At 41.5% G+C, this 24,313-nt stretch overlaps 1 protein-coding gene across 1 annotated transcript in view; it reads right to left on the bottom strand.

Moving 5' to 3' along the window:
- Nucleotides 1-24,313, bottom strand: part of DCAF17 (DDB1 and CUL4 associated factor 17) — a 1,410,723-nt gene that overhangs the window by 1,290,615 nt on the left and 95,795 nt on the right. The window contains exon 2 of the mRNA XM_044075525.1: nucleotides 8,732-8,835. Within this exon, the coding sequence (XP_043931460.1) occupies nucleotides 8,732-8,835 (104 nt within the window). The remainder of the gene's footprint in view (nucleotides 1-8,731; nucleotides 8,836-24,313) is intronic.

Genomic DNA, 24,313 nt, shown 5'->3' with positions numbered 1-24,313 from the left:
ACTTTGTAATGAGAGACAAAGGTGTGAGGATTAACCCATGTAGCAACAAGTACAAATTGAATCCAATGGAAGTCTGGATTGAAAGGCAACGGAAGTAGACACCGCTCTAGTTGAAAGTCCTTTAATTTTCCCTGGCGGTTCTTTATTATGAGAATTATAGACATAGGTGATGGTATCAGTAAGCCATTTGGACAAAGTAACTTTTGAGACTGCCATGCCTTTTTTATTTTCTGAATAGGAAACAAACAACTGGTCTAACTTTATGAAATCTTTGGTCCTATGCAAGTAAAAACGCAACTGTCTATGCACATCCAGTTGGTGAAGCTTATATTCTGCCTTGTTGCCATAGCTAGGAAAAAACACAGGCAATTATATAGATTGGTTTAAATTCACTTCAGAAGAAACTTTTGATAAGAAGGAAGGATTTGTTCTGAGGGAAACTCTATCTTTGTGGAAAATCAAATATGGAGGGTGAATAGACAAAGCTTGCAATTCTGAAACTCTCCTACCTGAAGTAATTGCTGTCAAAAAGACTGTCTTCCAAGATAAAAGTTTTTGTGAACAAGAGGATGCTGGTTCGAAGGGAGGATGAATCAAGGATGATAATACCAAATTTAGGTCCCATGGAGGAGGAGGAGTTTCTCGTAAGGGTGGTCTTAATAGAAAAGTACCCCTGAGGAATGCTTTGCATAATCTATGGGACATTACACTGGATCAGAGGTCTCCCACATGATAATTTGATATGGTGGCTAATTGTACTCGTATAATGACTGCCACTGCCCCTTGATTAAAGACTTCTGTTAGAAACTCCAAACTTGCAGGTATAGGGGCTGTAAAGGGATCTATGTGTTTTTTGTCTGCCCAACAAGAAAATCTCCTCCATTCACTTGTGTAAAGTTTTCTAGTCATCTTTTTGTGAGAAGAAACCAGAATGTGGCGTACTGCAGGGGATAATTCTGGAAGCCTGGTTAAGATTGGAAGTGGAGTAACCAAGCTGTCAGCTTGAGGCTCTGAAGAGCGGGATGGAGCGTTCCTAACTAATGCGTCAGAAGATCCGGCACTGGGTCCAGGATTCACGGTCCTCCTGAAGGTGGGGCCAAAGGAATGGGAACCATATCTGACGAGGCCAGTAAGGAGCAATGAGAATTAACTTGCGACTCAATGACTTGGCTTTCTGAATCACCTTCGGAATCAATGGAAATGGTGGAAAAGCATAAAGAAGTCCCAGGGGACAATCGTGGATGACTGCATCCCTCGGTGACTCTCCCAGTGGGGAAATAAGGGGAAAGTAGTTCCTGCATTTGGCATTGAATGGAGTGGCAAAAAGGTCGCAGCAAGGCTGGCCCCATTTGCGAAAGATTTGATTCGCAACTTCCTGACTCAGGGACTACTCGTGAGGCATGAGAATTGCTCTGCTTAGCCTGTCTGCTATTATATTGGATTTCCCTGGGATGTGCAATGCCATCAGAAAGCGATGAGAAGAAATTGCCCATTACCAAACTCTCTGGGCCTCTCTACATAGGGGATAGGATCTGGTTCCCCCCTGTTTGATGATGTACCATACCACTGACATATTGTCCGTTTGAATTGCAGCAGTCCCTATGGGAAGAAAGTACCGAAATGCTTGCTTGCAATACCAGAAGCACTGCCCTCATCTCTAGAACATTGATTTGCAAATGGTACTCGTGATCTTTCCAAACCCCTTGGACAGTCTGTCCCAGGTTATGCCCCCCCCAATCTGGAACGCGTCTAAGGTTACAGTAGCAACAGGGTGGAGACGTACAAACGGTCTGCCTTCGTTATCTGAGTAGACTGAAGCCACCATAGTATGCCCCTCTTGCAGATATCCGTAATGAGAATCTTGCGAGACATGGGTAAGTCCTGTATGAACCATTGAGCGAAGAGTAGCCACTGTAATATCCGCATGTGTAGTCGTGCCAGTGGAATTAGTGTTATAACTGCTGCCATTGAGCCTAAGACCCTGAGGACGAATTTTGCTTGTACCCTTTTCTTCTTGAGTAGGATAGATACTTGACTGCATAGCGTTTGTATTCTCTCTTGAGGCAATTTTGCTACCATGTCGTTTGTGTTTAATTCTGCACCTATAAAAGGTAATACACTGTGATGGCAACAAGACAGATCTTTCTGTATTTATAGTAATGCTTAGGTCTGAGCAGAGATGGATGGTGGCGTCCCTTGCTCTGATTAGTAGGTGCTTGGTGGTGGCAGTCAGGAGTCAGTCATCTAAATATGGAAACACCTGGAATTCTTGACATCTCAGATGAGCCGTGACTACTGCCATGCATTTGGTAAACACTCTGGGGGCTGTAGTGAGGCCAAAGGACGGAGCTCTGAACTGATAATGACTGGCTCCCAGCCGGAAGCATAGAAATCTTCTGGACTGCCTGTCCATCTTTCTGTGCTAGTATGCATCCTGAAGATCTAAAGAGCACATCCAACTGTCTTGTCCCAGAAAAGGGAGTATAGACTGCAGTGTTACCATCCAGAACTTTGCTTTCTTTACCAACTTATTTAGTCTGCTGAGATCCAGTATTGGTCGCCAGTCCCCTGTCTTTTTTGGAACTAAAAAGAACCTGGAGTAAATTCTGGATCCAATCTGGTCTGCGGGGACTTCTTGGATGACTCTTTTTTTATAGCAACCTTTGAATTTCTAGGGTTGCTTGATCCCTTTGACCGGGTGGAATGTCTGGGATAGACTTTGACGGACAAGATGGACAGTGGAAAGGAATGTTGTATCCCTTGGATATAATGGACTGTACCACCCATTTGTCTTGAGTCAGTTGCAGCCAGGCTTCTGGGTACAGTGATAGTCTGCCCCTGACTGCCTACAGAGGTGGACAGTCAGACTTCCTTTCAGGAGCGCTGGAAGGGCAGACCGGAGAACGTATCTCTGTCACCCTGATTTTGCAGACCCCCCCTGCCACGTGGATGGCATCTTCCACTGTTATTCCTCCCCCCTGCACCTGGGGAAGGATCTCCCACGAGCTTCCAACAAGACTCCTTTGGACTTCTGGAACCACATTTTTCCACTGTTTTGACCTTTAGGATAAGGTCTGGTAGGGGTGGAAAAATGTACTTCGACGGCAGATAGAGTCTTGCTTTCTTGTTGGCTCCTGGTGAGTCTCTTTTACTTTCGGCCCGAACAAGGATGAGCCATCAAAAGGGGTGTTAATAAAGGAAGATCTGAAGGGTTCAGCAAACTTGCAAAGGCGCATCCAAGAATGCCTCCTAAGAGCTATTCCTGTGCCTGCTGCCTTGCTCACTCCATCGGCTGTGTAAGAAAATTAGGTGCATGGAGGAGTTCGTAATCGAGGTTAAGGTTGCAAGCTGGGAATTTATCTTATACGATAAACCCTGGGCTGTAGCACCTTGTGGGGTATCGCCTAGCACTTTAAGGAGATCCCTCTGAATTCGGGTGAAATGTGTTAAGTAATTCAGCAACCATAGGGTAAAGGCCACTGAGGAGAACATACACTTCCCGTACCTGTCCATCGTATGACACTCCTTGTTCGGTGGATGGACAGATGCAGATGTTTCAGCTAACTCCTCCTTTGTGGCTGCTGCCACAACCATCGCATCTACTGGACCTCCCTTTAAGTATTGTCTGTCCTCTGGGGCCATAAAGAATTTATTTGGTCTCCTCGGAACACGATCCACTGATTTCATAGAGTCCCATACCTTTCGACTCACAACACCCAGGAGTGGGTCAAAGGGCAGAGACACCCAAGAGGTGGAGGGGTGAGAGCCAAATGCTTCCAGGTATACCGACTCATCCTCAAAAGTGGAGAGGGATTTCCAGCCGCCCCTTTGCTTAAGGATCTCTAGGATGTCTGAAAAAGAGACATCCTCAGAGGGCGACTGTGGGGACTCTTCCGAATCCTCTAAGTTGGTATCAGAAGTGACAGACTCCGGGGAGTCTATGTGCTTCCTCTTACACTGTCTCTTCCAAGGGACCTCCTCGGGGGGATGTTCCGGGCAGGTGCAGGAAGAGGGGGTTCCACCCACTGGGGTTTCCTGGGGCACTGACTCTCTACTCTGGGGCTGGTGAAGAGATGATGAAGCAGTAGATACTGGGCCTTTAGGGGGAAGAGTGTCTGGAGACGAAGGTGGAGCAGACTCAGTGGAGAGCACTCCTCATTACCTCGAAGGCACCGAGATCCTGGGCTGAGACGGACTCCAGTCCCGAGGGACTGGGAGATCTCCCTGGTGCCGAGGGTGGCTCCAAGGCTGATGTGGGTACCAAACTCACCTGTGCCAAAGCATTGAGTGGGACAATCAGTTCTGACAAGGGTCTGACTCGACTCTCCTCCCGGAGCCAACCAGGGAGTGTTGGCTCCGAGATCCCTCGATGGAAGACAGTATCGATGAGATTGGAGCAGATGTCATTGAGATATCATGGGTGATTACTGGCTCCGCTGGTTCCAGCACAATGACTTCCTGACACTCTGGCTCCGAACACATCCAAGTTGGAGGAGGAAGAGATGACACCTGAGGTACAGTGGTCGGTTCCACGTTCCAATGGGATGGGCTCGAAAAAATTTGTGCCAGGGCCTACGTCCACAGCAACCTCTTCACCACCAGCTCCACTTCCTCATCCGATAAACTTCTGGAGGACCGAGAGGAATGGGTCAATGACCTGTGACTACCTGTCACCGACTGCAGCAATGGAGACTGCGGCACCGAGCAAACTGGTTCCAATGACGGATGACAAACTCCTTTTTTGGCTCTGCGATAGTTCCGAACACTCAGATGGAACAGAGGGAAGGCCAGGTTTGTCGGAACCGATAACCTTCGGCTCTGAAGATACTTATTGATTGTGACTGCTTGACGGCTCAGACACCGGAGCTGACGAAGCTGGCTTTTTTCTCTTGTCCAATTTTGAGGCCTGATTACCTTCTTCAAAAGGGCCTTTCAACAAAACTCTTAATATGAGTTTAATTTTTCTTTCCTGCAGAACCCTCGCACTAAACCCATGACAAATGGAGCAAGAATCCTGCAGGTGGACTGCTCCTAAACAATATACACAACTTGTGTGTCCGTCCATTAGAGATATTTTCTGGGTGCATGAATCGCACTTTTTAAACCCAAATTGTTTTGATTCCTTAGTAGATTCCTTAGACACTGTAAAAGAAACCAAAGGAAAAACACTAACACAACAACAATAACAATAACAGTAGCAATAACAGTATAGAAGCAAAAGGTTAAGGAGAGTTTTTTTTTTTTTTTTAAACTGGGAGAGAAAAGGTGGGTGGAGGAAAAGTCTCTAAGTTAAACTACAGTCTCCTCCAACCCAAGGAGACGCCTCTAACTTAAATGGTGACTCCTTAAGGAAAGGGAAAGAAGCCCTCTAAGAAAAAACAGGCTAAGGAGAAAGTATCCTCTAACTTAAATGGATTCTTTAAGGGGATAGAAGAAGAAAAAAAAGCCCTAAAGAGAACAGCTGAAGATACACCCAAGTAATAAAAACAACACACACAAACACACTACTTGGTAAGGGAAGACATTAATAGACTCTAATAGAAAGGCTTTTGCCAAAGATATAGAGAAAATTGTAAAATAAAAGTAATTACTAGCCTGAGCCAGTGAAGACAATCCCGATGCTTCAAGCAGCAAACGAGATCTGGAGAACAATCGCTAGGCATCCTGGGATAAGTTGTAGCCTCAAGCCAGTAGAAGTTCTCGAGCTTTGGTATGCGGCTGAGTGGCTCCGAGCCCAACCAGCAAGAATGAAGGTGAGATAGGACAATATAACATCTTTTGTTTTTTTGTATGAGTTTACTGAAAAAAGCACCTGTCCCTCAGCTTTTTATCATTACTTACATCTACCTGAAGCTTATGGTGCAGAGGTCTACCATAGCTACAACAATTTAACGTGGAGGTCCCTTAGCATAGTTTTTACCATTTTAGACACCCTAAACACTGGTGGAAGCTTCCGTAGCTTTTCCCAAAAATCATTTTGGTTCAGGGGCACTCTGCGGGTCCAATTTCCTAAACATAACATGAAACACTAAAATAGGTGAAGTCAAAAACACCTAAGAAGCCCTCAGCATTCATAAGTGACCCCTAGCTGGATATTTAATATACAACTTGCACCCTTTGTTTTGGTCCTAGACAGAGACTCCCATGACTCAAGTGACCCTCTGCCAGGATATTCAACTAAATCTAAGTCAGATCCCCTCGGTACTCTTGAGGTAAAAATCTGAACTGATGTGCCAGGTCGGCTAACTCACTTTTCTCTCTTTTTCCATCTCAGGTGATCCCCCTAATATCAACACCCCTCCTTTTCTTTAAAAATAGCAAACTATGAAAGTTCTAAATATAACAAACTATGAAATTTTAAAAATAACAAGCTAAAGGATTAGTCCGTTGCACAGAAGAGCAACACTCCTTGGGATTTGCTCATGTCCCCTCTCTAGCGCTTTACTTCTTCTTGTAATTTTGGCATCTGTGAAAGTGTCTGGCATCTCAACAGCAAGGACATATAGCAACATTCTTGTTACTTTGATACATAGCCACCCAAACCACCCTCTAAGCACCTAGGCAACTCCTAGTGGGTTAAGGCATCCATGGTGAAACTGTCTCTATATGTGAGGGTATCGCTATAGATGTAATTCATCTGGCGCCAAATGGATCTCCTAAATATCTTGAAAAAAGAATGCAAGCCTTTACACCCCTGTTATTTTGATACATGGCCATTCAAGGCCACCCCCGAAGTACCCAAGTGATTCCTAGCTGGTAAAATAATATAAGACCTTTGACCATAGGCAACCATGGCACAACTAGCCCTATGCCAGAATTTCGTTCTAGCTTTAATTCTTTTTGGTGCCAAATGGATCATCTCTGTATGGTGGAAAGAAAACTGAAGTTTTCGGGCCAGGTCGAGCAACTTTTCTCTACTGCTAAAAATTCATCCAATTTCCCCATTTCTCATTAGCAAAAATATTGTCAACAGGGTGAAACTGGTCTGCACAGCCACTCACACACAGGTATAACAATATTTAGCAAGAATAAAAACAACTACATATTATCAATGTACACCCACAAAATCTGGAAGCCTTATGAGTTTTAGTTCCTTCATCAAAAAACAACAATCTTAAGGTTTTGGTTCTTCCTCCCTTTTTCATATTTTTATTCTTTGATTCCAATCTGGAGGTAAATCTGAGGAAGCATAATTGCAAAAGCATCAGTTTTTTTCAAATATCCACTTTTTAAAATGAAGCAAGTCTTATAGGTTTTAGTTTTAAAATTTTTATTAAATGAACTAAACACTTGTATAAAGTGAATTTTAAAACTCCATTTGTCTTTGGAACCTTAGTTTTTTGGAGTCAAATGTAACTAGTTTAAATAGCATTAAAATTTGAATTAAAGGAAAAGGACGGTCCCAGGTGCAGCCAAACCTTCATCCTCAACTGACACTCACAAAGGGTCAAGCTTACCCCAGGAAACACCTTCTTCAATCTGTTATATAAGCAGAATACCATCAACCAGACAATTAAACAGCGCTCATCTGCCTCTGAATAAAGATTAAATAACCTGGAACCTGGCTCCTGAGAGTTTTCTTTCTTACCTGATCACAATCACACTGTTTTCTTTCTTACTTGAGCTATAGACTCCCAACCTGGAAGACAATAAAAACTAATACCAATGACAATGAATACCACTGATGATTTAACATCAGCTACCAGAAGACAGGATAAACCATGAGTAGCCATCAGACAGCTTCAAAGAGAAAATGGCCCCTACAGCACTCTGTGGTAAAAGGTAGGGACTTCCTGCAATTTAGGTGCACTCTCCATGATTTATTTTCGAACTGGAGAGTTTCCACTTTGTCTGATACTATCTGTTCTAGCCTAAACTGCTTAGTATTGCTGCGTTTCCAACAGAAGGATTGATGGCCATTTTTCATACACAAGCAGTAAGATTTTCCATTAAAAATCTTAAGATTTTATCAAAAACTATCAATTTTTGAATAAAATAAATCAATCACCAGTATAGTTTAAATATCACGACACTTTTAGGAGGGATTTAATTCCCATTACATTTACTATAAACCAATAAAACTGGTCACTAACACAAGACAACAAACTTTCATACGGCTTTCAACAAGATTATTATTTCCCCTTTTTAATAATGTCCAATGTTGTGGTATTTTATTTACGGACAGAAGAGCACCATCCACTAAAAAAAATAAATAACCCAAACACTGCTTTTTTCTTTCTTTAGTCACTCTTTTCTCTTTCTGTTCAGCTACTCCAACTCCATGTTTTTCGGTCTTGGAACAATTATGGCCATTTCAATTAATGAGCTTGATCACCAGCAAGGTAAACATAACGGTAAAACAAAACTTAACTTGTAGAAGCAGCTCAGCCAAGAAGTTTGCCTCAAAGTCTTTCTGCTGTACAAGTTCACTTTCTATTTTTTCACAGACCTATAAAACACACCTTTGTCTGAAGACAGGAGGTAGATGCAAAGGCAGTCCCTATATTTAATCTTAACATTTTCTCTACACAATATAACCTTAAAAAAGAAAAACTCACACTCCACTGTGGAAAATACTATGGTGGAAGCACGAACTTCACCAAGGAAAATACCACTCTATCAGCTCAATATACTAGAAACTACTCAATGTAAAATTCTTATCAATTACCACTACCACAAAATTTTTTTTTATTTGAAATGTTAACAAAGATATATGGTATGAAATGCTTACCAGCTGAAGCAGCTCCGATAATTGTCAAAGTAAATCCTTCCCCTTTCATAAGCAATAGGACACTTTGACTGCTTTGTCCAAACCCACTTAAACGTGGTGGTGTCCTGCAAAAGACATACAGTTTTTAACAGAGATCTGAAACTCTATCATTAAAGAAAATACAAACATGAAAAAGACATTTACTTAATGAACATATGGCTATAATATTGGTACTAAGACTAATTTTTAAAGGCTAACCTACAATGAAGATGTAAGCAAAACTTGAACAGCATCAGTACACAGAAAAGAAAGTTACATACTTACCATGGTGACAGACCTGGAAGAGCAGGTCAGTCCTTCACTGTAGCATAGCTAATGCTGGTAGGCATTAGGACACCGTGGTATATAAAACTTTCTCAGGCTACATCAGTCTTTTCCTTATCTCATAATGCACTGAGGTATTTTTCCTCTCCAGACATGTACTCCATGCAAAGTGAGCAGTGATAAGCAGCTAGACCAAGTGAGAAGGGAAGAGAGTCGGCTATGTTAAAAGAGGATGGATGTGCTCTTCCAGATGTGATGTTGAGATAATTTCAAATATTGTTATGGTAAGTACATTCCTGTAACAGCAGGATAGACTATCAAGCCAATCCTCCTAAGCAGGCTCCCTTACAAGTATACACCACTTATGACAAAGGCTCCAAAGGAAGGCCCTGATCTGAAAATCACATCCAGCTTACAGAGTTTTGGAAAAGTGTAGAGGGTAGATAGAGCAGGTGTTACACAAATGTCGCAGAAGTTTGTACTACAGAAAAAGGCCAGGCAGACGGCATCTGCTCTAATAGAATGAGCTTTTGGTACAGAAAAATAAGGCTTATTATATTTGCTATGATAAAAGTGAATGCAAAATGTAGGCTATTTCATCAGAGTTGCCTTAAACATTTTAGACAGAAGCTTTTTTTACTCAAAATGAAACGTAAAAATGAAACCTTTTGGATATATCTAGTCTTGCCGATGAAAAACCCCAACTGTCATTGTATCACCATACCACAAAATAAGTATTCACCATGACTGGAATACCCAAACAAGAAAACTGGAAGATGAACTGCTCTGGCTGGCACTGGATTCAGTTTTACCGCCAACAAAACAATATGAATCAGTATGCAAACATACTTTGTAGTTATGGAAAATCAAAATAAGATGGTAAAATAGTCTGCCAACTTAGGGAATCCTCTGGCAGAGGTAATGTCAAAAAAGAAAATAGTTTTCCGGGAACGACAATTCAAACCAGCTGAAACTGAATGTTCAAAAGAAGGAAAAGTCAACTTCTCCAACAAAAAGTACAGGTCCCATTAGGGAACAGGATCCTTTAACAGTGGCTTTAAAAGTAATGTACGTTTCAAAAAAGTTTTACACACTTTCATGGAAGCTAGAGATAAGTTATCAGCTCCCTACAGAAAATTGGACACAGCAGCCTATGATGGATAAGTTAAGGAGTCCAGAGTTAAATGTGTGAGCAAGGTATTCCAAAAAAGAAGGAACTAGAGTAGTGAAAGGCTCCAGCTTCTGGATATGCTTCAGAAAGAAAGTCTGTGCATGCATACTTTCTTGTAATCTCTGGGAGTAGAGAGCCTGAAGAAGAACAGGAAGAATATGTTGTAAGTAACACTATGGATGAACAATACTGAACACCCACGGTCCCTTTGTCCTGCAATGCTACAGGTGAACACTAAGCAGACAAAAAAATCATAAGATGTAAGCTTTTTTCCTTCCCATTTGCTCCCACTGCCTGCCAATCATCAGCTACCTCAAAGCCAACTAACCTTATTTGTTTCTTCTTCTCCAAGAGTATGAGTCAGCTAAGAGAGGCAATCAATAAGACAGCCATCAGGGTGGTTCAAAGGTTTTTCTATACTGCCACCCTACACCCCCCCATACACAAATCAAGCAAGGAAAGAGTACGTGCAATAGGTTGTCCACAATGGATGATCCCTGACTTCTGCAATCCCTCCATCAGCTCTTCAACCTGCATCTCTTCAAAGGTTATATCTTTGAGGTGTGGAGAATGGCAGTTTTGGTACCCTTACATAAAGTGGCCCTGCAAATTACAAACCTATCAATCTTGTTACTATCATATGCAAGGTTAAGGAGGTACAATAGCTCAACCAATAAAGAATGACCCAGATGAGCTTATATCACTCAATGCACAGCACTTCGACTTTGTAAAAAGCAGATCATGCCTCCTCACCTACTGGAAATCTTTGAAAGGGGTACTGAGAGCATGGATATTTTATACACTTAAAAATAATCTGGGGTAGTGTAATGATCACATGGCCAATTTCAGTCTCAACCCAGGAATAAAAACACATCATAATCAGCTAATAAAAATGGAGTACATACAATTATAATACACATTAGTGACAACAAATCAAGATAAATGTCATTTTGAAAGTCAAGTGTCTTTGATAATTACATCTGTGTATTGTCTAACTGGGAATAATAATACCGGAGAGGAATGAAGGAGTTTGTGGGTAACTGGAAGAAGAAATCATGTCATTCAAAAGATTATGTGAGGAAGAAATGCAGAGCTGTGCAATACAACATGCTGCATGAGGGACAGTAAAGAGATTTATTAGTGGAAGAAAGAAGGATAGAGAGAAAGTGACGTAGTTCAGATTAGAGAATATGGCGAAATGAGATACAGTGACATTTGCATGATGAGAGGAGGTGGGTCTCAAGGCTAGTCCTAAATTTAGAGTATGATGAGTTATCTTATTTGTGGGAGAAAACATTTCTGGAGTTTTGGACTTGGTCTAGAGCAGCACATGTTGTGTACAAAGGTGTTTGGTTTGCAGGACTGCGGTGTGAAGGCAGAGTGGTTGTGCTTTCTGAAGTTGTAAGAAGGTAGTCTGATTGGTAAAGCTGCTATAGGAGAGATGGTCTGGCTGACTAGGAGTCTGAAAAGTTGGGATCCTAGGAAAAGGCAACCCAGTGTTGAACAGGAGAGACATTTTGCTTTTTTATTCAGTGTTTGAGTGGTGTTCATTTTAAGTAACTGTGTTATAAATCTACAAATTTTATTGGTTATAATTTGAATATCTGTTCGGAGTTTGTTTCTGACACTGAGGTTAGGACAGGGAGGTGGTATTAAAGGCGGAAAGGTAGAATGCCTTTGCCTAAAGCTGTTCTGGAGGTTTTACTGGCTCAAAATAGGTGGGAGTTCACTTCTTTCCTTGTACAGTCGAGGTGGAGGGTGAAGTTACAGGAGGGATCAAACCAAAAATGAAGTATTTAAAAGAGGTACTGTTTTCTGTGGGGATGTTGTTGTACTCATGTACATGAAGAATTTTCCATTTTTTTTAAGTTTCTGCTTGAAGCCAAAAATCATAGTTTTATTTTTGTTCGCGGAGGGAAGGAGGATTTTGTTGGAGATCCAGTAAATTACGGCTAGGAAATCTGCTTGCAGATCTTTCTGGAGGTTTTGCGCCACATTGTTTGCACAAAACAGTACCATGTCATCTGGACAGAGTAGGAAGGAGAAATGATGTAGGTCAAAAGGAAATTTATTTATAAAGATAGAAAACAGTACAGGATCAAGTATGGGACATTGTGGTACTCCTTTAAGGCTGAATGAAAAATTGAGACATAGGGCATGCAGTCCACACTGCTTACCAGAAACTTGACACTATCCACTATGCTGGGATTACTGACAAACTCTTTCAACTTAACATTAATGCATACATAGTTCCCTGGATTGGTAACTCTCCGTATGAGAGAACCCATAACAGTAAGGTTGGGCGAATATATGCTCTAGAAAGAAAAACGTCACCAGTGGTAGTCCACATGGTTCCATGCTGGATGCCTTCCTCTATTGTGACATAATAGCCAACATCAAGTGACTATGGCTAACTAAGTTTGCTGATAAGTGCAAACTGGGGGTGGTTTTCAAATCCCATTCTGACACTCAAATTCTTCAGCAATGGCTGGACCAGACAAATGTTTGGTATACTAATCATGGGTTTAACCTCAACACCAAGAAATGCAACATAACTTCCTTAGGCAAATCTAGCACCTCTCCTGCTTACCACATACATATTAACTCCACTTAAACTTGACAAAATCACCAGGGACATGGGTATGTATGTTGATAACATACTCAACTTTAACCACGTCTCTGTAGTGGTTAGAAAATACTTCTATCTCGCACAATTTATCCTTTGTGGGATCTCATCAAGATCCTAAGTTTTTATAGTGCCACTTAATTTATCCCTTAATAATCTTATCATTGAATATAATGCACCCTTCTCCATGTACCTCACTAAGGACCTATACCAACTTGAGAGACTTTGATTCTACACTAAAAAGATCTCAGATATAAGTACCCTCAGCTACTCTGACAGGCTAAAAGCCCTATCCCTCTATTCAATGTCACACAAACTCTTGATGAGTGAACTCTGCTTAGCCTTATGTGCAATGAACAACTCAGCAGTCTTTGAACTCCATCTAAACAGAACCAGTAGTAAAGCAAATACCTGATTCAGAGTACTACACCTACACTACCAAAATCAGCAATAAATGGAATGGCAGATACCTTACCCAACTCCTATCCAATTTCTGAAACAGGCTGCTGTTACCTTTCAAGCAGAGTGTTTTCCTAACAAGCTTTAAAAACAGTGTGGATGACTACAAATTTTTCACAGGCGAAATGTGGAGAACGTCTACTTAATGGAAGACACTGTTTTATCTCCCAAAGTATTAGGTAATGTGGCTGATCTTCTCGATATTCTCATTTGGCCATAAGCTTGGTAAAATCCTACAAAACTATGAAATATGCAAAGCATACATTAAGTTTAACATTCCCTACAGCACGTTTTTAATCTTGGGGCTATCAGGAGGATGTTATAGGGAACTGAGAACATATTTTGGTCATAAACAAAAGTATAAAATTTCAAGGCAGACTTAAGGAATCTTTTGCAGGGGGTCTTACAAAAAATGTGATGTCAATATAAACTTTATTTCAGCTGGACTACGATAAACAAATGCAAGCTAATGAAAATTAAGTGTATACTACTTACTTGGATGACAAATGAAAAAAGTAATAACCTAAAAATCAAACACTGTCTCATGTACAGATGATGTTATTCAGCTGATAAACAAGATGGAAAAAGAAAAGCTAAAGCAATCAAGAAAATTTCAAGGGGAAATTTTAAGAGATTCCTTGGCAATAATTACAAAGAAAAGACAGCAAATTAATGTATAAAGAGTATAAAAAAGTTACGCATTTACATTAATGTCAGATCTTTATGATGCACACCCATCTACTTTAAAGTAGAGCTGGTCACCAAAAGTAGCACACCTTTCAACACTCTTACGGCTTTCTCAAACTCCAGCTCCTCCACTGGCTGCAATAATGCACCACACTTCCCTTTCTTCTACACATAAAGTTTGTTCATAGTGAGGAATATCCAAGTAGGTACTCTCTCTCTCTCTCTTACACACACACACACACACACACACACACACACACACACACACATAAGTAATACATTTGTAATCTCAACTGACAAAAAGCTAAGCAGCATTATAATAAAATCAAAAAGTCGAACCTCAAAATGTAGACAAACTCAGCACATATTCTATGCAAATCTCCTATTAATTATACATACCAACACTCAGATCACACTACAGCAGGGAAAGAGCAAACACCAAGACCATGCTCTAATATGTTTCCGTCTAATTCCTGTTTTCAACATTTTGTGGTCCTTGTAATGTCTTTCAGCAATTCTGCCATTTGACATTACAAATAAATCCCATGTATACACATATACATGTATATATATATATATATATATATATATATATATATATATATATATATATAAATATATATATATATATATATATATATATATATATATATATATATATATATATATATATATATATATATATATATATATATATATATATATATATATATACATACACACATATATGCATACACACACAAATATATATATATATATATATATATATATATATATATATACATATATATATATACATATATATATATATATATATATATATATATATATATATGTATATATACACATATATATATATATATATATATACATATATATATATATATATATATACAGATATATATATATATATATATATATATATATATATGTGCGTGTGTGTGTATATATACACACATGGGTGCACTTCACTATCTCAAAATACTGAAATCTCAAATTTCAGTATCTTGAGACTAAAATATCACAAGCCCAGTTGCCTGAAAGTCCACATAACCGAATCCGGAAATGTCGAATCAGCATTTGTGGTGGTGCACTGTGTTAATGGATAGCTGCAGAATCAGGTAAGTGTTTATATTTTAAGGGTTTTGAGTAGGCATTTTAGTGTATGTTAGTGTGTTGGGAAGTTGTAGGTATAGGTTACGGTATGTAGGTAACAGTGTGAGTGTGTAAGTGTTGAGAAGACTTGAGAAAAAACAATAGGACAACCACGGCAAAGCACATATATTTAATAAATAATAAGGTGTAAACAGATAAGCTCTTTCAGAGATGCCTCCTTCATCAAATCAAAAGGTATAAAACCATTTAAGCCTGGTGGAACATCAGCTCTCAAACCAGCTATCCAGTGGGTTTCTTTAACTTCTGTAGCATTCTTTATATCACCACCTCTATTTGCAGGAGTGTAAATATCCAAAGCCATGAATTTAAAATCATGCTGTGGAAATTCATTAATGTGTTGAGCTACTGCGCTTCTTTGCACATTTCTCCGTATATCACCCATATGCTGTAAAATATGTTCCTTTAACATTCTATTGGTTTTACCAACATAAAAAGAAGTGCATTCTGAACAGGTTGATATATAAAATCACATTTTTAGTAGAACAGCATACATAGTGTGAACACTTACATATCCTTTTAGTAACAGGATGTTCAAACATATTATCAGTCTTAATATAACTGCTTGCCTTACATCTTTTACATGATATGTACCTGATTTGCCACTATATAATTTCACCAGGACCTGGTCTATAACATAACAGACTCTTAAAGTTATTTCTCTTGTAGCTGAAATTTGGCACATCACCTACTATACTTTTCATCCTGTCATCAGACAGTAATATCTTCCAGTTATTTTGTATTATATTCTTTACATATTTAAAATCAGTACTAAAAGTAAAGGGTATCCTAATCTTACATATATTTCTCTGTCCCTTATCAATTGAATTTCCAGTATTCTTTGAATACCAAGGTCTACCTTAACCATCTCTCATGGACTTAACCCTTTCTGATGATTCCCTAAGTGTTGAGACTGGTGGTGTTTGTATGTATGTGATATGTGTTTGTGTGAGGGGAATGTAGAGTGTGTAGTGGTGGGTTTAGTGTCTTTGTCTTTTTAGTGCGACCTCGGAGTTAGTATATATAAGTAGTGGAGGTGTGGGGGGCTGCAGGGGGGCTTGCTCCCCTGATTATATGTAGGGTAGGTTTGTGTATTTGTGGTGTTGTGTTTGTGTGTGTTTTGTTTGTTGTAGTGTGGGGAGGAAGGAGTATGTGTTTGTGTGGTGAAGGGTGTAATCAAAAGTTGCGATTTTGAATTTTGCGCTTTTGGGGTTTCAGTATTTTGAATTTTCAGCTTTATAGTCTCGAGATAATGAAATTCGAGATGTCAGTATTTCGAAATTATAAAGTGAAATGATATACACATACACACATACATATATGCGCAAACACATACATACACACACAGACACACACACATATGCATATATATATATATATATATATATATATATATATAGAGAACACCGAAAGGACAAAACACTAACGGCTCGAACACTGATGGGGAACTAACAGTAAGTAACCCATCGGCCAACCCAACAAGAACACTAAAACAGAAGCAAAGACAGCACACCCATGTGGGAGGCTTTGCCCCCCAACTAAATATTCCAACTCTAAGATCGCACTATCATGGAGGTAAGAGGCAAAGGTTGACTTGCTGGCTGAGCAGTTACTTTCCGTTGGTTCCCAGCTGGTGTTCCGAGCGGTCGGTGTTTTGTCCTTTCGGTATTCTCGGCTCGATCATGTGAAAGTCAGTTAAGTGTAGGGGACCCATAATGATAGATCCATGTTCTCTCTCTGTCTGGTTCAACCTGTGGTACTTCAGATCCAACACCGGCCAATTCAAAAGTCTTTAGCCCATTTTGGCTCTGCCTCCCTTACCCATAACGTCCCGCTCCACCATGAACTCTCCAGATCGAGTTTGCCCCATGAGTCAAAATATGATGATACACCATATTGAACTGAACCATTCAACTCCTACAACTGGAAAGAGACCACCCAGTGGATATGTGAGACTCTTAAATGGGTGAATGAAGAACATCCAATTTCCAGTCATCACAGAATGGAACACTCACCATGGCAGAAATAAGGTTGGGGGCAAGAGGCTGGGGAGTTTGAACCAGACAGAAACATACAACACGGATTTATTGGTATGGTGAGAGTGCATAACTTTCATATCTGATGTGTTCTGCTCCATCAGGATTCAACCTGTGGGACACAATGCCCTTTATACAACAATTCCTCGGGAAGAACTAAAGAAGGATATTGCACAACACAGTACAGTCAAAAGAAGCCTCGAATCTGGACTGAATGTTCAGCTTATAATGCTACACAAAAGTGTGTTGGCCCAGCCAAATAGCAGCAGCATAAATATCATCCATAGGTAAGCCAGAAAGAAAGCCTGTAGCAGTAGCTACAGCTCTAGTTGAATGACCTTTGGGCTTGTGTTAAACAGTCTTACCTTTAAAGGAACATGCAAACAAAATACAAATCAAACAGCCCCCTGGATAAGGTTACTTTTGAAACAGGACAGGTCAACCTTGACTTCGAAAAGGAGACAAACAACTGGCTAGATTTCCTGAAAGACTTGGTACAGTAAAGATAAAATCTTAATTGCCTATGTGCATCCAAATAATGCAAGAGATATTCACCTCTCTTGAAAAAATTGGTAAAGTACCCAGGATGATGAATGGAACTATTAAGGTTATTCTTGGAAGGTACCTTAGGCAAAAAGGAAGGGCTCTTCTGACAAGAAACTCTGTCTCTTTGAAATACCAAATAAGGGGGTGAAAAACCAAGTGCTTGTGACTCAAAACCCTTTTGGTGGAGGTAATTGCCACCAAAAACAAAGTTTTTCAAGACAACAGATTCAAATCCAAGGAAGACGAAGGTTCAAAAGGAGAACCAGACTGACCCTGAAGAATGAAAGTGAGATCCCAGGGAGGGACCAGATCCTCTACTGAAGGATGAAGAAGAAAAGTACCTTTGAGAAAAACCTTGATCATCGTGAGAGAACCCAAGGCCATATTATCGCCACTGATATGAATGTTAGAAATAGCTGTTAACTGTACTTTTATAGTTGAAAAACTAGATCCTGAGCCAGAAACTCCAAGACTGATTCCAAAGGTATAGAGAAGGGGTCGAGTCCACAAGCCTCTGTCCACTAAACAAATATTTTCCATCTACTGGTACATACCTTTCTAGTGGATTATTTCTGAGAAGAGTACAATATATGAACGACCACCTGTGAAAACTTGAGAGTCCTTGCTATCAAGGGAATTGGGGGAACCATGGGGTCAACTTGAAGGACTGAAGATCCGGGGGATACTGACCTGCTGGGTGAGAAATGAGATCTGGAATGTGAGTCAGTTCCCAAGGGGGCTATTTCAAAAGTGGCCAAAGGAAGGAAAACCACACCTGAACAAGGTCAAAAGGGAGGGTGATGAGGACCACTGTAGCTCTGCAGCAGGCTGCTTTCTGTAAACACTTTACCACCAGGGGAACTGCGGAATAAAACACAGTTGAAGCCAGGCTGCGACCACTGCCATGCACTTGGTAAACACCTGGAGGGGCTGTGCTGAGACCAAATGGAAGGGCCTTGAATTGACAGCAATGGGTTCTCAGCCAAAAATGAAGGAACCTCCAGGAATGCTTGTCTATCTTGATGTGCTAGTAAGAGTACTTGAGGTCTATTGAACACATCTAATCGTCCTTCCTCAGAAGAGGTAAATTGCACTGCACCGTGACCATCCAGAACTTGGTCTTTTTGATGAACTGGATTAGTCTGCTTAAATCCAAAACTGGCCTGAAGTCAATTTTTTTCTTTGGAACTAAAAAAAATCCTGAACAGACCCTAGATCATATCTAGTCTTGTGGGAACTCCTGAATGATTCTATTTGTAAGCAGCTTTAGGATCTCTACTTCTGCACAAAGTCTCTGATGGAATGAGACATCTAGGAGACATTTTAGACGACAGTATGGAACTCGTATAAAGGGAATGAAATAATCTCTGGATATGACTCTCAACATCCAGGCATATGCAGTGATGGTCTCCCACCCTTCTAAGTGTACAGCTAGATGCCCCCCGATGGTCTCCAGAGAACAGCAGTCAGGTGACCTTTCAGGGCTGTGGAAAGGGCCCACCCAAAAAAAGCCCCATGGAAGCCTTGATTCTACATACAGCCCTTGCACCTTGCAGGTGATATCTGTTAAGATTCCCGTCTGTCCTTGGGATGAACCTTTCAGAGGAGAATCCTGGGAAGAGAACAGTGACTTACTGACGAAAAGATTCTTACCCCTCTTTCTGACTCCTAGAAAATGACTGTGGTGGGGGGTAGAAACGACAACTTCAATGGCGGACATCATCTTCCCCTCTTGTTCTGTTCATTCCTTATCAAAGTGTCCTTAACCTTGGGTCCAAACAAGGAGGACTAGTCAACTGGGGCACTGATAAAGGATGCTTTGAAGCAGTCTTCAAAGTTGCACAACCACATCCAGGCATGGCGTCACATAGCAATCCTGCTGCTCCAGATGCTCCATCAGCTGTGTTAGAGATGAGTCTCATTGAAACATCGGTGATGGAAACCAAGGTGTACAAATGAGTCTCCAGCTTTTTCTGGGTATCCAGAGACTGCTGTTCATGAGGGTGCCTGACACTTCATAGACTAGGTCCCCTTGAAGCCCTATAAAGTACGATAAGTAGTTAAGTGCCCTCACTGCAAAGGTGTATGAGGCATAGGATCACTTCCCTAATCACTCGAGATTCCAAGTTCAGGGGTGAAGAGAGGAGCTCTCCTCAGAAATCTCAATGGCATTGATGGCTGGACCTTACTCCATTAAGGCCTACCTCATGGGGGCAGGAACTCTGTCCGGCTTCCTAGGAATAGGCTGTACTGTGTCGGGTAAGGGCATCCAGAGGGGGGGACCACCCAAGGTATGGATGGGCCTATGCCAAAGGTCTCCAGAAAAAATGACTCCTCTGGAAAGGGGGCTTTGATGGTCCAGCCCCAGCAATGGCAAAGCAGCTACAACAAATCGCCCAAGGAGCTGTCGACACATGAGGACTTGGGGAAACCCTCTCCTTCCTCAAGGTTAGTATCCTCAGTAAGGGACTCCCCAGGGGAATCCGTAAGGGACTCTTCACGGGAATCAAAGTGCTTTCTCTTGCACTTTCTCTTCCCCAAAATCTTGGTGTTCTGACAAAGCTGGAGGGGATGGGAAAGAGTTGGGAAGCCCCGCCAGGGGGACAGACTGGAGGATGTCTGTCGCAGGTTGTCCTGGAGCAGACTGATGACTGGCCAGAGGAACAGATGCAAACTAGGAGGGGGTGCCGGCTGACAACATCTGACCTTTCTCTTGAGAAGAGAACCTCCTCTCAGCAATGTCACAAGCTGAGTCTGGCCTCTTGGGTCCAAAGGCCCCAGAATCAACAGTACTGAGGACAACCCTGAACCCAAGAGAACTGTGCCTACACCCTACGTTGAGATAGGAGCCAAGCTATCTAAAGTTGAAGCTCTGACAGAGTGAACATCCTGACACAGGGACCATCGACCCAGACCTAGAAATTCTAGCTTAAACAACACAGCTCCATGGTGCCAATGGTTCTGAACAAGTTGTGATTGAGGCTACCAAGGAATAGGATGGCGCCAAAGAACCCCAGGCTGTCGGATCTGATCTGGAGGCTGTAAACTCAACTTGCCCTGAATAACTCAGATCAGAAGAGGCCAAGGGAAGAAACCAAAATGATGCAGCAAAAGGTTCCAGTGTCAGACCCAGACCCAAGAGGATAAGGGATAATTTATCTGTGCCTGCAAAAAGGACTTCATCAGTTTCTCCAGATCAGTACTTATGATGCTGCCCACCAACCTCAATGACCGGACAGATGAAGCCAAGGACGATAGCTTTGAAGGTCTATGTTAATAGTACCTCACATTGTGGATATCAGCCAGGGAGGCTCTAAATCGGTTGGAGATGGAGAAGACTCCAGTGATCGAAGAGGAGGAGTAACACAAAAAAAAGGGGGACACTATCCAACCCGAAGGTGCCCCTCTGATTAGGGCGGGGCTCAGAATACTTGGAGCCAGAAATGTTATTTTACTTGATTTTGGGGCCGAAGGTTTTCAGCTCAAAAGGTTGGAGCTGATGCTGCCATGGAGGCCCAAAAGTCAAGTGACCCAGTCCAAAGGTGGCGGTCCAAGTTGATCTCTTGTGCTCCCTTCTTGGTGTGTTTAGAATCTCGAGGCCAGGACTTCCCAGACTCACTCTTGGGATCCGAGGAAGAAGTCCTAAAAGCAGAAGTAGAACCAGAAGAGATGGAAGATAAAAGCCCTTTCAAAATGAGCTTGGCCTTACGTTCATTGAGAGCGTGCGAGTCAAAGCTTGAACAGATGGAGCATCCTAAGACGAAATATTTCAGATGTAGATAATACAAACATTTAAGGTGTGCATCCTGGAAGGACAACTTGTGCTCACAAGAAATGCACTTTTTGAACCTCTTATCCACCGTACACAGTCGTATTACAACAAACACAATAAGAAAAATAACAGTAATGGACCTAATGACTAAAGGAAAAAAGGGCGGAAAGGGGAAAAGGACAAATTATCTACACTACCTAACCCTAAAGACCACCTCAAAAACTACCTAGACTTACCAAAAAAACACTACTGACTACACTGTGAGGTAAGGAAAGAAAGGCTCTCACCAACAGTACACTAATTTCTTTGGGAAAACAAATCAGCCAAGTAGAGCCAAAGATCAATATCGATGTTTACAAAAAACTACAAAAAAACATCAACTTTGCAGACACAGACATGACACTTAAGTGCGTGGCGATCGACAATCTCTGTGCATGCCACAAAAAAAAATTTTTTGCAGGGGGCTAAGCCCCCCGACACCAGCCATGTGGGGAGCCCATACCACCTGGCAAATATATATACTAACTCCAAAAATCACACAACCTTAGGGAAAGGGCATAAACATATGTCAACCAAAGGTAGAGTCAACGAATTTCAGTTGACCCATATATTTACAGATATACAGATACACTCATACATACTCAAACAAACAAACCAGCATCTGCAAAAGCAATAATCAGTCCATCAAACTTACTGATGGACAAGAAAGCAGACACAGCTTTATCCATATTGCCTGATCAATGTAAGATCATAGGAGGTTACTAGGCTAATGGCCCAGGGGTCCTTACAAGCCTAGCCAAGAGTTTATCTCCAAAAAAGGAAACCTCAGTCAGCACCTGTCACTCCTGTCAATGAGGGACACAGGTGGACCCCTGGGACAAATTTGTGGTTTCCCATCCACTCATCAAGGTTGCGCATGAAGAGGGTCAGTGAGGTACTCTGTTTGACATGTATGGAAAGTCTATTCCAAAAACGGGGCAGCCTCTGGGAGACAAACCTGTCTCTCCAGCAGGTTCTGTTTATGTTGCATATTAAATTTAGGCCTTTCAAGTGGGCAGTTAGACTTACAGATATGGAGCATCTCTAGTAGGGCAGGGTCCGATATTGCCTTGTAGGCAAGACAAAGATCACCTCTGAGCTATCTGTACAATACTGAGTAGAGTGATTGTGATTTCACCCTGTCCGCATAGGACAGGTGTTGGAGGCCATGGATTTCCTTTGTGAGATATTTCTGTGGCCTTTCCAGTTGGTGCAGGTGTTTGGAGAGGTACATGCCAAACAGGTCATTATACTCAATTGTTGGCCTTATGAAGGAGGAGTACAGAGAGGTAATAATCTCTTTTTTTCTGGATGTAATCCCTTTACTTATGAGATGAACCAAGTAAACGGCTTTTCTGACCACTGCCACTACATGATGGTCGAATGTGAGATAGTTGTCAACCTGAGTACCCAGGTCTATCACCACAGGTTGTGTGCTTATGGGATTGCCATTGATGTGGTAATCAATAAGGGCCGTGTTTTTTCCGAATGGTATGATAATACATTTTCTTTTGCGTTTAACTTAAAGCCAGGACTTTGTCACCAGTCATTTGCTGTGAGATCCTCTTGCAGTATTGTTAACATCATTTGGGAAATCAATGACAGCACCCAACTTACAGTCATCAGCAAACTTGGTCAGCCACAGGCCTTTTGTCTTTGCCTAGACCTCTGAGAAGTAGATGCCAAACAGCAGGGTCCCAGGACAGATCCCTGGGGAACACCACTAATGACAGATCTGCTGTCGGAGGTGGAGGCACCTACTTTGACCTTGTGGGCCCTATCGGTGAGCCAACTGGCCACCCGCCTGATAAGACAGGGATTTACACCAAGTTGTGTTAGCTTTTGATGATGCCCGAGAGGGGGATTGTGTCAAAGGCCTTGGCCAAGTCACGGTAAGCTGTATGCACAGACTTTCTCTCATCCAGGGCCTTGGTGAAAGTCTCATAGAAGTCAAACAAGGTTTAATAGGCAAGATCTGCCCTTGATGAATTTGAAAGTGGTGGAGTCAAGTGCTTGGAGATTGCCTATGTCCTTGTTTATGATACCAGTAATAAGAATATGCTCCATGGCTTTACAGATCAGACTTGTCAAGCTAATGGGGCAATAGTTTCCAGGGTCAGTAGTGGCACCACCTTTGTGCAAGGGGATGACAATGGCAGTTTGCCACTCTGCTGGAGTGAAGCCTGGACTTAGGCTGTGTTTGAATAGGGTACTCAATGATGAAGCTAGTTCTTGCTGGAGATGGTGCAGAATACAGCATGGGATACAATCAGATCCCATGGAAGCTGTGTTCTTTGCCTTGGATAGGGCCTTTAACACTTGATCTATGGAGATAAGAGGTGCGGGACAAGTATCAGGGATGGTGAATGGGCCTTTGGGGGAATAGGGGGGTGAAGTCTAAATTGAACCTATCTGCTAGCAGGTTGGTTAAATTAACAGGATCAGTGTAAGTGGTATTGTTAAGTAGTAATTTGGAACAAACCTGGGCTTTGCTATGGAGGTTCCTGATGTAACGGAAGAAGGCTTTGTGGTTTTCATTTGTTTCAGAGGCTAGTTTCAATTCATAATTGGCTTTGGATGTTTTCACTGGTGATCTAATTTGCTTGTTGAGGCTGAGGAGGGGAGTTTTTCCAATTTGGAATTTATTCCTTTTTACCCTTGGACAACAGTTTCTTCCTTTTGTTGTAAAGCCTGTTGAAAGAGGATCTCCACCAGACAGGTTTGTGTTTCCTTGAGGAGTTTTAGTTCTGTTGGGTATAGCTGAGTCCAT

The sequence above is a fragment of the Protopterus annectens genome, chromosome 6.part1, assembly GCF_019279795.1.
Source record: "Protopterus annectens isolate FY-2018-M chromosome 6.part1, PAN1.0, whole genome shotgun sequence".
In the NCBI taxonomy this organism is placed as follows: domain Eukaryota; kingdom Metazoa; phylum Chordata; order Ceratodontiformes; family Protopteridae; genus Protopterus; species Protopterus annectens.
This window is presented reverse-complemented; position numbering and strand designations above follow the sequence as displayed.